The 13,667-nt window shown below is 40.4% G+C and overlaps 1 protein-coding gene across 1 annotated transcript; it reads left to right on the forward strand.

Moving 5' to 3' along the window:
• Positions 1-9,489: 9,489 nt before the first annotated feature.
• LOC121971485 (ubiquitin-conjugating enzyme E2 32-like) lies at positions 9,490-13,340 on the forward strand. Its single transcript, XM_042522781.1, has 5 exons — positions 9,490-9,694; positions 10,165-10,296; positions 10,393-10,477; positions 12,487-12,650; positions 12,731-13,340. The coding sequence occupies exons 1-5, from the start codon at positions 9,584-9,586 to the stop codon at positions 13,139-13,141; spliced, it is 903 nt and encodes a 300-aa protein (XP_042378715.1). The 5' UTR covers positions 9,490-9,583; the 3' UTR covers positions 13,142-13,340.
• Positions 13,341-13,667: the final 327 nt, after the last annotated feature.

The following is a 13,667-nucleotide window of genomic DNA, read 5'->3' on the forward strand; positions in this document are numbered from 1 at the left end:
ATTTTTCAGGAATTTTTCGGAGCTCGTATGAACGAGTTAACGGGGATGAAAACGGGGCCCGGGAAAAGCCTGTTTAGGCTACCCTATTTAAGTGAGGAAATGTTTATATTTCCTTTTCCTTTTATATTTCTTTTTGCTTTATTCCTTTATTTGTTTTCTTCTCTTCTCCTTCGCCGAATTCTCCCGAGCCCTAACCGGTGCCGAGCAGTTCCTTCTCCCTCTCTTCATTTCTTCTCCTCTACCGACGTCGACCTCCTTCCCCTGTGCCCTAGCCGCCGGCGACGCACGGAGCAGCGCCGACAGCCGATGCTCTTTCTGCCGTGAGATTTCGATCACTGGCCGCCGGTTCTCGGTCCCCAATCGTGACCTCGCCGGCCTTTCCTTCTCCTTTTCTTCGAGCGCCGGCCACCAGGTCCACCGGGCTCTAGCCGCGTCGCCGAGCCTAAGCACCGACGCCCTCTCCGACAGCCACCTCTCGCCACCACCGAACCTCCTCCTCTGCCCGTGCTATAGGTTGAGCTCACCGCCGGCCTTGCCTCCTTTTTCTCGGAGACGCCCTATTCACGGCAGAAGCAAGCCCTAAATGAGCCTTCCGATCTTCGGTTGCCAGCCATTGGAATTTTTCCTAGCCGGCCAAACATTTGTGCCCTAGTTCATCACCATCGGATCCTCTTCTAGCCTCCAGCCACTGAGGAGAACAGGGTGTAGCGAGTTAGGTAAGGCAAAAAGGGGTATTTAGATTTTTGATTTGGATCCTGTGCTGAATTTGTTGGTTGATAACTATGGTACTTGTCACTGTTTTCCCACAGCAGCTTCTCCGGGTCTCGACAGTAAGTTCTTCAGGATTTGAGCAGCACTGAGGCATCGGAAAATTTGAGGTAAGGTTTAGGGTTTTTGAGCTTCGTGTATATTGATTAGGTATATGTTGGAGATTGGTAGATTGGATTAGCTTAGATTTTTAATCTCATGTTATGATTAGGGTTAAGGAACTAACCCTGGTGGACCCACTGATTTTATTTAATTAGGGTTCATTAATTTTGTTGGATGGATTAGTTGGATCCAATTTAGAACTTTTTAAATTGGATTAGAATTTAATTTGGCTAATTGTGGTATGATAGAATTAGCTAAACTAGACCTTATGTTTAATATACAGGACCTTGACGCGAGACGAGTATCTCGGAGTCAGATTTGGACCATTTTATCGGAGGCGGGTACTTTGACTTATGTCTTTGATATGCATGATAAATTGTTTAACAAATAACAATAATTGTGTTACTCTTTGTTTCGGTTGGTCACTACATGATTATAGCATGTTGTTTGTTTATTTATTCTGCTCTGCATATTATCTATATGATCATATATGTTTGAGTAGTGACCCAACCACATGATATGCTATGTTCTAGACTTAGGGTTTGTTTGATGCCCTATTTGGTTGTGTACCATTTATTTGACACATCTTTCAGTGGTACACACTTGTATTTATTTATATGGACCATGCCATGTTTTAGTGTCATGCATCATGATTGCATGCTGTACGATTGTCGGCTCTACTATGGTTGAGCTCATCGTCAGTTACATTGTACTGCACACACCACCCATGGATTAGTTGTATATCTGGCTGGAGTGTGGCGGTTCTGCTGTTTGGCTCCGTTGGTCAGGTGACTCAGCGTGGTAGCCGGCAGTCAGTTTCGCTCTGTTTGGCTCCGTTGGCATTTAGGATAGCAGCGTGGTAGCCGGCAGATGGTGGACTCTGTTTGGCTCCGTTAGTCAGGAGACAGCGTGGTAGCCGGCAGAGATTTCCTCCCCGTCATTGTGCACCGGGAGATGAGAGCATTGAGCTCCCCCATTTATGATTTGGGGTCAGAGGACAGGAGTACTCCGACAGCATCCCATTCACTCGATCATGCTGCAGGAGCAGTGATGTCAGGGTGCATGGTGATCATATGCACTTATTGCATTTATTGTTTGTGATTGCTGCATTTACTTGCTGCATTTGTATGGATGCATTTGACTGACATGCATACAGGACTATGACTCACTCGGTCTGACGACCAGTTATTTTTATACTTGATCCCGGTCAGTACAGTTATCTTCTGATTTCATTTCAGTTGCATTTATCCTCCTTATATTCAGGAGACTGTACGCATGATTAGTGTTGTATGTTATTTGTTTTATTATGCATATCAGTTGTACCTGCTAAGTTTTGGACTCACCCCGCCTCCATTGTTGATTATTTTCAGGTTGAGGCTGTCCGGAGCAGTTCCAGTCGCTGGCCCCCCATCAGCACGTAGAGCCAGTTCTCTGCTGGTTTGAGTCTTATTGATATTTTGGCTTTTTCCATATAGAACGTTGTCTTATTCTGGTTTTGGATCTTTATTTATGGAATGTGTATGGATTATTTTTGTTTGATGAACTCTTGATGTGATTTTTGGATTCTATTCTACTACGTACCTGCCTGGACGACAGAAGAGGTGAGTACGTCGGTTTTGAGCTTTACGAGTGTAGTGGAGTAGGGTGGATTTCGAGTCAGAGTATATTTATTTTATGTTGCTATTATCAACTGCGTGGTTGTGACAGCCAGAGGCTGATTTTACATATAAACTGCGTGTGTATGTTTTTATTTACAGTTATGATTCCAGCCGCCTGTGGCTGAGTATTTAGTGTTTGTAGAATTTTTTTTGATTGTCCGTCGTACAGGGGAGGTGCTGCCGAAATTTTCTCGGACAGGGACTCCTCTGGGGGCGTGACATTACTATTGAATAGTTAGACACAAACTTGAAGAAAACGCTAAAGTTTTAGCAAGTTTTCAAGCTTGTGTCAATCTTTGAAAATATGATGTATTTTCATAGAAAACTATTTTTCCATGATAAAGTATGCCCTAAATAATGTCTACACGAAATTTCATGATTTTTGGATTTTTGTAGAATTTTTTAGGGGTTTCTGAAGTTGGCTGAATTTGGAATTCAGCAACTATCAGAGCTCCGATCGATCCATGGATTGATTGGAGTGCCTGAATCGATCAGTGGATTGATTCAGAAGGTAATTCTCGCGAGCAGAAGCTCGTTGGATCGATCAGCCGATCGATCTACACATCCTGAATCGATCAGTGGATCGATTCAGATATGTTCAATCGATTGGAACCCAACTCCAATCGATCCAGGAAGCTGATTTTGGCTGAGAAAGCCTAATTTCAGCATTTTGAACCTTGTTTAGTCAATGTAACCATTCCAAACCCCTCAAAATACATTTGTATACATAAAAATGGTGTTTTCATGTTGAAAACAAGGATGGATTGGTTAAGGAAGACTAAATTGAAGTTTAGGTTGAGGTTTGTTTCAAATTTTGAACATTTGAACCTTAAAACTTCTAAATTTGGGTTTCCTAAAGGTTTAGGGATTCCAAGTCATTGTTGGTGCAATGACAGAAGTTACCACCATATCTTTAGGGGGAGGGACTCTTTAAAGACATGAAAAATTATTTTTCATGAACCTTGGAGGGTGGTTAACCTTCTTTAGAGAAAATGCTCATGAATCAGCATTTGAACTTGAAATGGGGAGTGGATATCCTCATTATTTCAAGTGGTATTTCAAGTGGTTGAAAAATGCTCAAGGTTGGGCATTTGTCTACATTAAGGGAGAATGTAGGGAAAATGAAGGGTATAGGACCTTCATTATGATGTTGATCACAACCTTGAGTATCTCTTCAGGGGGAGAGATAGTGTGTGTTTGATGTGTGCCAATAGGGGGAGAATGTGTGGTTTAAGTTATGTCTTCATTACCTATGGGGGAGGTCATAGGGGGAGAATGAAGGGAACCAACATTCATACTTTGGCATGAATGGAGTTAAGGCTATGGGATTAGCTTAACATAGAATGGTCCAAACTTAAAGGTATTGTCAAACATCAATTAGGGGGAGATTGTTGGTGCAATATCCCTTAGGTCAAGGTTGACTGAGTTGACCAAGCTTGAGTCTTGGTCATAGTTCCGATGTTTGACAATACAGGTAGACACATGGACAATGCAGGTGCAGTTGTTCATGTGAGGAGATTCTGATCAGGGACTGATCAGTGTGAATGAAGAAGAGTCAAGTAGGTTAAGAGTGACCGGATACCTGACTGGGAAGTCCTAACTGGAAGGTTAGGCAGATGGAAAGTCCTAGTGAGTGAAGCTAGACAGAAGGAAATCCTGGTGAGTGAAGTCAGGTGAAAGTCTTAGTGAGTGAAGCTAGGCAGAAGGAAATCCTGGTGAGTGAAGCCAGGTGAAAGTCCTAGTAAGTGAAGCTAGGCAGATGGTAGGTGAAAGTCCTGGTGAGTGAAGCTAGGCAGATGGTAGGTGAAAGTCCTGGTGAGTGAAGTCAGGCAAGGAAAAATCCAGATGGATCAAGGATGATCGGACATCTGGCGTTGGGAAGTCCAAGTAGGTCAAGGGAGTGACCAGATACTTGGCACGAAGAGAAAAGTCCAAGTGGGTCAAAGAGATTGACCAGACACTTGGTGGGAAGTCCTAAGTAGGTCAAAGGAGTGACCAGATGCTATGCATGATGTACCAATAGGTCAAGGTTGACCGGATGTTGGTTGGAGAGGCTTGGGACTTGGTTTTGAGTAAAAACCAAGAGCTGGATCAATCAGTGGATCGATCCAGGCCTTTCCCAGCGAACAGAGAGCCTCTGGATCGATCCAGAGGTCCCAATCGATCAGTGGATCGATTGGGACGCTATTGCTTCACGCGATAAGCGCTGGATCGATCCATGGATCGATCCAGGCATTTTTCCAGAGCACAGAGGCGCTCTGGATCGATCCGTGGATCGATCCAAAGCCTCCCCGATCGATTGGGAGCAATCCAATCGATCGGGATCCGACCGTTGGCGTCGATAAAGGCCGCAGGCGCACGATTCCTTCGGTAATCTCTTCACCGATTCATTTCAGATCTTCACCAGCTCCTCCACAGCTCCTCTCAAGCTCGAGATCGCCAGTTCTTGAAGGTTCTTGGAGGCTCTTCCAAGTCAAGAGGCGGATCAAAGCAAGAAGAAGAAACTAGGGTTAGGGTTTTTGCACTCATTGTAAGCTTGTAAGCTTGTATTTTGTTTCCCTTTCCCTTTCTTCTTGTATTGAGTCTTGTAGGGCTTCTCCGCCCTTGGTAGTTACCATAAAGGAGAGTTTTATTAGTGGAGGGTGTGTGTGTAGGTGTGGATCCTTGGACTAGTCACCTCTTGTGAGGTGGATACCAAGTAAACCAACCGTGTTAGCGTTGTATGTTTTGTTTCTGTATTTTCCGCTGCACATCTTCGAAGAAACAAGCAACGTCAACTACGAAGCACGCGACGAGCTATTCACCCCCCCTCTAGCTCACTTTTGGTCCTAACAAGGTGTGCGACGGCAACGGACATGACACGTGGCGCACCCCCATGGGTTGACAATTAATGCAGGCATAGGAACATGTTTAGCCTTAATGAAAGGGGATTTGCACGATTCCTAGGAAATCTGGATGACGTCAGCCTAGCCCGTGCTCACCCGAGACCGCCCAAGGAAAATTTCTACAAGTACAAACCTTCGGCAAGCCGATCAGATCGGGGAGCACATTTATGCCTGAGCGACGAGCTTCAACAGGCCGATCGGCGAGGAGCGCCACATCCCGTTCAGAGGCCACATACTGTCGAAGGCCGATCGGGAGGAAATCGGCTCACACTTGTCCAGTCAGTCGGACTACAGTCTCCTTTGACTAGACTTGAGGGCGAGGCTTGTGATGCGGTGATTAGGAGGGGTCCCACCCTGCTGCCACGGTGGAGGTCAAAGTCAAGGCGGTCAACATGTATAGGGCATCGTTCAGTCGACCGAAGATTGCCGTCGGGTGAAGCATTCGATCCACTGTAGCCCTCGACACGGGGAGTAATCAAAGATTCGACGCTTAAGGGAGGACGTACAAGAGCTGAGCCGAGCGACTACCCCACTTGGTCGAGCAGCGGACTCAACACCAGCCGAGCACGCGGACAGTGAACTTCTAGCCGAGCGGCAATCCCGCTCGTCCTAGCGATAGATCACGATAAGGGATTTCCGGCCGAGCGGCTATCCCGCTTGGCTTGGCGGTAGACAGCACATGGATAAGGGAGTTCCGACTGAGCGACTATTCCGCTCAGCCAAGCAATAGATGCGACAGGACATCTTTCGACATCCTTTTGGGAGCATGTGCCGTTGACATGCGACATGGTCAGACAGAGGATCGTACGACGGAAGCTTCCACTGTCACTTTAGAGATATGCTCGACCCGTTAAGGTACTGTGTCAGGAACACTTTACTGACATGTCTTTTCAGGATAAACTTTGAGATGCGTGCTCGTCTTGGGAAGCATGCATGCGCTCTTCCAGAGCTCTATATAAAAGAGGGGGGAGGGGGTCCAAGCATCAGCGGAGATATGCTTTACCCGCGATTTCTACTATTACGCTACAGTTCTCGCTGCTGCTTCTTCTTGCTTCGTCGAAGACTGACTTGAGCGTCGGAGGACTATCGCTGGGGACCCCTTCCCTGGTTCGACACTGACGCTGCTTGTATTATAGGTAGGAGCGGAGTCCACCGGAGATCAATAAGAGCACCACATCCCTAATATCTATCTCATCAACTTTCAGATAGAATCAATTACTTAACGCATCACACATGTGGAGGCACCTAGACTATTTTTAGTTAAGTGGCAATTGAATGTATTTTTAGTTTATTAATGATAACTATATTTTTTTTTTGTGTGTAAAAGTGTGATTATCTCAATAGATTGAAAAAAAAAAGAAAAATGTTTCCAAACTCCAAAAATTATCCAAGGTGAGATGGTATATATTTAATACGAATCTACGATTTATAGGAATATTCGACACGAACCTAAACATTTTTAAGATCATTAGGTATCTTTACTCTCAAATTCTAATAAAAATATTATTTACAAACTCAAGTGCAACATTAAATATAAAATTTATCGGATCTATATTTTTTAATATAAAATTTAAAATATTTAAGGCTGATCCTGCAGGAAGAACGGGCCCCTTTGAGGGAAGTCAATGACACATAGATGTCAAAGGTCCAAGGGCAAGATGAGATTCGACCGATCGGGTAAGGGTCGGATCAACCGACTGGACCGGTCAGAATAGAATCAAAGATAACCCGGCGGGAAATCGGGTTTCCGACGCTCAAGGGGAACAAGGTCGTCGGGCCGAGCGGATTACCCGCTCAGCCGAGGCACAAGGCAGCAGTGCCGTGAACAGTCTTAGCCAGGCACACGACCGGGAATCTCCCGAGCGGATACGTACCTACGTCCGGTCGAACGCGAGGGGATTGCCGAGCGGCCGGATGCTCGACGCGGGAACATAAGAGACAGAAGGACAAGGGAAACATCAGGAAACATCTTCTGACAACAAGCATGTCCAGCGACCAAGTCATACGCTAAACCTTACGACAGAAGGTTCTGCCGTCCCATCAGAGAGGTGCTCAAACTGTAGCAGTATGATGTCAGGCAAGCTCCTCTGACAAGCCCATACTGAGGTATGGTAAGAGGACACGTATTCACCTCGGTATGTGTACATCAGCCTCCTCATAGCTCTATATAAGAGTCCTCATACTTCGCCGGAGGTACGCAATCTTGGATTTTCGAAGCCACTTCCTTAGTTTCCTCTTGCCTGACTTGAGCGTCGGAGGGTCGTCGCCGGGAACCCCTCCTGGCCCGACTTCTTTGCAGGTTCACCAGAGCTCCATACGGCTGGTAGAGAGCCACGTCATCGATTCAGATAGAGCCACGTGCCCAGCGTCCATCGTTTCAACATTCGGACAGGATCAAATGCTATTAAAAATTTTATAAAAATAATATTTATAATGATGTATAAATCTTAAAATAAATACAACTGTGGTTTATTTTTAAAACTAGTATATATATATATATATATATAGTAATGTTGATTTTTGAAATGTAATATTATAGTGTCTTATTCTTTGAAATATAACACTACTATATTGTTCTTTAAATCTCACTAGCGAGTCAGTGGTTGACGGGAAAAATACAATGGAAAACAAATGTGACCTTTTAAAAATTTTACAACTTTAAATATCTCCTTTGATCAATCTTTTGAAATCATGAAAAAATGGCATATGTGAACTATAGCAAGTGTATTGGTGCATGTTTGATACGAATTTAAAATTTATTTAAAAATATTTTTTAAAACAAAATGTACGTTAGTCAAAAAAACTTTAATTTTTATATGCTTAGGAAATTGCTAGCAATAATGATATTTATTTGTCACATTTCTAAAATCATAAAACAATTTAGAAAAAACTATTTGATAATTTTATAATCCTTCAATAAGGAAATGACATAAATAGATTCTGTAAATTATCACGAATGTAATGAATACTCATTTCGCATGAAAATGTATATATATTTTTAGAAAAATAAAAGGCAAGAATATCTTTACTTGGAGAGCTATGGTAATAACTACCACTAGATAAAATATAATATTTTATTTTAATTAAAATTATTATATATAGAACATTAATATATTAAAATATTTTTATTAATTTAGTCAAAATTACTTAAATTATATAAAAAATTATTTTAACTTGTTTAAAATTACTTAAATTTTTTTATACTATAATTTTGTATTAGTTATTATAGCTTGCAGGAAATCAAATCCTTTACCCCCAAATTCTTGTATCCCCATATTTTATTGATGGATTAAACAATCTCATGATATGTACTGCATCCTTGAAATATGATTTAACTTGTTCGATCGACGATGAAATACAGAGACATAAGAATCTGAGGATAGAGGATTTGATCTCATAACTTACCTTTCTATACTATAGTAACAGTTACCTAAGCAGCTGATAAATGTAATAGTATTGTATTAATTATTATAATATAGTAACAACTACTAAATAATTACTATAAAAAAATAAAATAATTTTAATGAAGTTTAAATGATTTTAATTAAATTAGTAACAAAAATGTTTTAATATAATAGTATTATATGTATAATAATTTTGATTTAAGTCAAATATTATATTTTATTATATTGTAATAGATATAGACCAGATTCTCCAAAATATTCTAGATTAAAAAAAAAACTCTACAAATTCATTGGTAAGATGAACATCTCATCCCACTAATAAGTAATGGACGGAGATTCAGAATTGATTATAATGATTTTAAAAATAAAAAAAAATTGGATAAAATATGTGATGGAGTTTTGATGTACATTTGAGATTCATTTTAAACCTTATATTTTTTTTTTCCAAAAGTGGTAACTAAAATCGGTGGGGCATATAGTATTTAATTTAATTCTTGCCACTTATTAATTTAATAGGGAAAAGGAATTTTCCCAAAATGGGGAAAAAATATCTCCGAAGAGATAACTCCATCTTGCGAAATCAAGCGGATTACCTAGCACCACGTGTCCATTCTAGCGAGTGGATCCGGACGGACAGGAGCCAGGAAAATCCGTGGTCAGCCCTATTTCAGCCCTCCGCTTCATTCGCTCCGCGGAGTCTCGACGCCGGCGATCGTTACAGCCAGAGGCGCGACGCTGATTCGCCAACTGCATTTTTCCGGTGGGCATGGCGGAGGATAAGTACAACTGCAAGAACCCTGCGGTGAAGCGGATCCTGCAGGAGTTGAAGGAGCTTCGTACCAACCCTTCCGATGAGTTCATGAGCCTGCCGCTTGAGGTGATCACTCCAATTCGCAATACTAACCCTAACCCTATCCCTATCCTTGCATTCACTGCTCTTCTTGACGTGGTTCAGAGGCATTAGATCTCTGCCTTATCTACCCAATAATACAACTTTCGAGATTTCGTCTCCGATGCTTTGATTTTGGGTGATCTGATCCGGATTAACAGTGAAATCACTCCATTGATTTGGGGATGATTCGTTATCTTGCATTTCCTTTCCTTCTAGCATCTTTTCCCCCTTTAGATTTTGGGATGATTTCTGCATTTTATTTAAAAAAATGGTTCTTTGATTGAATACTAATTGCAGAATGTAAGGAATTTACTTGTTATTGTAAAAGGTTTAGATTTATGTGTATTTAAATTGCAAGTTGCTATGATTAAGAGCTTATTGGAGTACTTGAATGTGGTATATCTCATAGGCATCTTTTGTTTTTCTCATCTTTTTCGTTTTCAATCTGTTACTAGGAAAATATTTTTGAGTGGCAGTTTGCTATACTTGGCCCTCGTGATTCAGAGTTTGAGGGTGGGATTTATCATGGAAGGATCCAGCTACCCGCGGATTACCCTTTTAAGCCTCCTTCTTTCATGTTGCTTACAGTAAGATTATTCTTCACATGATCTATGATGAGAATCTTTATGCATTTTTTGTACTATCCTTTTTCCAATTGATTGAGTCCCCTTTTTATATACCAGCCAAATGGTCGATTTGAAACACAGACGAAGATATGCTTAAGCATATCAAATCATCATCCTGAACACTGGCAACCTTCATGGAGTGGTGAGCTCGATATGCCTCCATATGTTGCATTATGTTACGTGTTTAGTTAGTTAATCATGCTGTTTGGTATTTTTAATTGTATTATAATGAACCGTCAATAATTTAGACAACCATTGGTATATGATTTTTTTTTCTTTCTAAATCTATCATCATTCATCACATGTGTAGCAGTTAGATTTTTGGTTTTTTGTTTGTCAGTTCTCATAGAAGCTTGCTATTGGACTTTGCATGAATCATAGATAGACCATGTTTTCTTTTAGCGATGATTAAGATAATTTTAGCAATGTTATGGCAAATTAAATTCTATTGCATCATGCTTCTATTTTCGGATAAAAATTGGTATTTATAGAGAACAATCATTAAACAAGCTCCTACTTAAGCCATCTTCCAACTTGGTTATGAACATTCTGTTCGTCTATAACCCTAAGTGCTTCACCATTTTTTCATAATCTACTCTTAATTTTGGGTTAGTAGATTACACGAGCCTGGTGCCAAAGTAATTTCCTTCAGTTTTCAGTATGTTATTTGGCATTTTGTTGCCCTATGACAAAAAAAGTGGTGGCATTCATGAATTTAACTCATAAGTGGAGTTTGAGTGATGATAGTTATCCTGTTTGACTAAGTTCTTTTGAAACTGTTTCTTGTTTTTTTTTTTGTTTTTTTAAATTAAGCTAATTTATAGCATTCATGTTGTCTAGCATTTTACATCAATATGGGAAATGTGCGATGTAACTGTCATAATCACACTCTTGATGCCAAAGTCATAGTATGAAAATTTTCTGTTAAATTGAGCAATGACTCACTAAATATGCAATATTTTTCAAAAGCTTGGAGGTTCAAATTTAGTGTCAGTAGCAATTTGCACTTGAGTTTGTGAATGATTTCTTTACCACTGTTGGGCTCTATTTTGGTCATGGATCATGCAGAGTGCAGGAATAACTTGTATTCCAAGAGGTTAAAATTCTTGCACCAAGAAACAAAAATCATAACTTATTATTATTGGATAAATTTTTGGAACAGTTTTCCTCGTAGCACTCTTTAGAGATAATCTTTTTGTGTGATTAAAAACATGAAACCCATGTTGCTAACTTTAGGTCCTATAAAAATAACTCTCAGTTTATTTCTACCAAGCTCATCGCACTAGTCAACAACGTAGTGCAGCACCAATTTTTCATAGTCTAGTCTTAATTTTGGGTTAGTAAACTACTCAAGCACAGTGCTATAGTAATTTCCTTGAATTTTTAGTATGGTATTTGTCATTTGCTTGTCTATAACAAAATGTAAAAGCTACATTCCTGAATTTCGGCTGTTTAACTCTTCAATGGAGTTTGATGACTAAGTTTGTTTGTGATCCGCCTTTTATATTTAAGTTAAACTATAGTGCAATTCATCAGTATGGATTATGGTTGATATGACTCTTAAAATGTCATAATCATGTTGTGAATTGGCCAATGCTCAATTAAATATGCTATCCATGTTTGCTCAAAAGTTAGAAATTTGAATTTAATGTTAGTAGCAATTTACTCCTGAATCAATATGTTAATGATCGCTTTGCTGGTCAAGCAAGAGGGGTCTTTCTGGTTGCTATTTTTTCACGAATTTGGCAGTGTGGCGTTAAAATCTTACTGCTAATAAAGAATCATCATCTTAAAGTTATTCTGTAAATTTTTGGAATAGTTTTGCATATCGCATCTTTTCGATATAGCACAATCCTTGATAATTGGACTCCTCAATTATCCCTATTGTACCCATATCAGAATGCCACATTCTACCTTGGCACTTTGAGTGTGCACATATCTCATTAATTACTTGTTAAACCATTTTTGTAATGCACTTTGATCCACAGTCACACTATACAAATGTAGGATACTCGTACTAAATTCCGATTAACATAGCTCACACTTATATTATGTTTGTCAAGTAGGCATGAAAATTCATAATATGTCAATTGTGCCACATTTTTCAGTCAGATATTAATTGAATAATTTCCTTTTTTTTCTGGGTTTCAGTTCGGACGGCATTGCTAGCATTGATTGCCTTCATGCCAACAAATCCTGATGGGGCATTAGGATCACTAGACTACACCAAGGTAGAAAGGAAAACGCTAGCAATCAAGTCGCGGGAAGAAGCTCCAAGATTTGGTAATCCAGAGAGGCAAAAACTCATAGATGAAGTAACTTCGAGCATCTCGTTTCCTTTTTATTGTAGGCATCAGTACTTGATCTAATGTTAGCGATACTTGTGTGTTGACAGATTCACCAATACTTGCTCGGCAAAGTTCCACCTGTTCCTCAGTTGATCGAAGACACATTAGGTGAAGGCTCGTCGTTGGAAGACACGCATGAAGTTCCTATTAGCTCTGATGTTGCAGCTCCAACTCAGGAACCCCATGCTCCAGAACCTGACGGGGCAGTGGAGGATGTTCGCGAGGTGCATGTTAATGCTGCAGCTGGTTCAGTAAGACTCAGCTTCAGTGCGGGAGTAAGGCTGACGAGAAGAGCACCAGCTGAATTGCTGAATGAGCAGCCTGTGGAACATGACTCTAGAGTTCAGAAGCCATCTATCGATGACCGCATGTTTACTTTTGCTGCCATTGGACTGGCTATTGCTATCCTTGTACTCGTAGCGAAAAAGCTCCTGCGGTCGTACGGGCTTGATGGATAGGATGCATTCGGATGCGGCATGGATAGATCTTATGACAGCTTGCCTCGACAACGATTACCTACAGAACAGAACTCTTTCACCTTTGTTTCTATCCGATAAAGTGTTTATAGTCATACGAATGTGGATAAATTGGCATATAAACAGCATATCCTCTAGGCATGCTGTTCATTCAAATATCGTACTCGTATAGTTGCAGTAATTCTCGGAGTTCATAGCAGCATCAGAAGTTTCTCGTCATCTCGTTCATCCGGTCCTACTAATCGGGTCACACGACTTGCCCCATCCATTCGTTTAGACTGTTCGGATTTCTAGGATTGTATAGTTTGTCTGATCCCTCAATTTGCCCTAATTGCATGGTATAAATTTTTTAATTTAAACATATAAAATTTATATGATATAATATTTATTTATAATATGTTAAAAATAATGTAAATTTCATAAATTAGATAAATGTTTAACTAATTTATAAATACAACAACATTTGTTTGCCGTGCTCGATAAAATTTTTAATAAGCAAAGTCGAACA

The sequence above is a fragment of the Zingiber officinale genome, chromosome 4A (assembly GCF_018446385.1).
Source record: "Zingiber officinale cultivar Zhangliang chromosome 4A, Zo_v1.1, whole genome shotgun sequence".
In the NCBI taxonomy this organism is placed as follows: domain Eukaryota; kingdom Viridiplantae; phylum Streptophyta; class Magnoliopsida; order Zingiberales; family Zingiberaceae; genus Zingiber; species Zingiber officinale.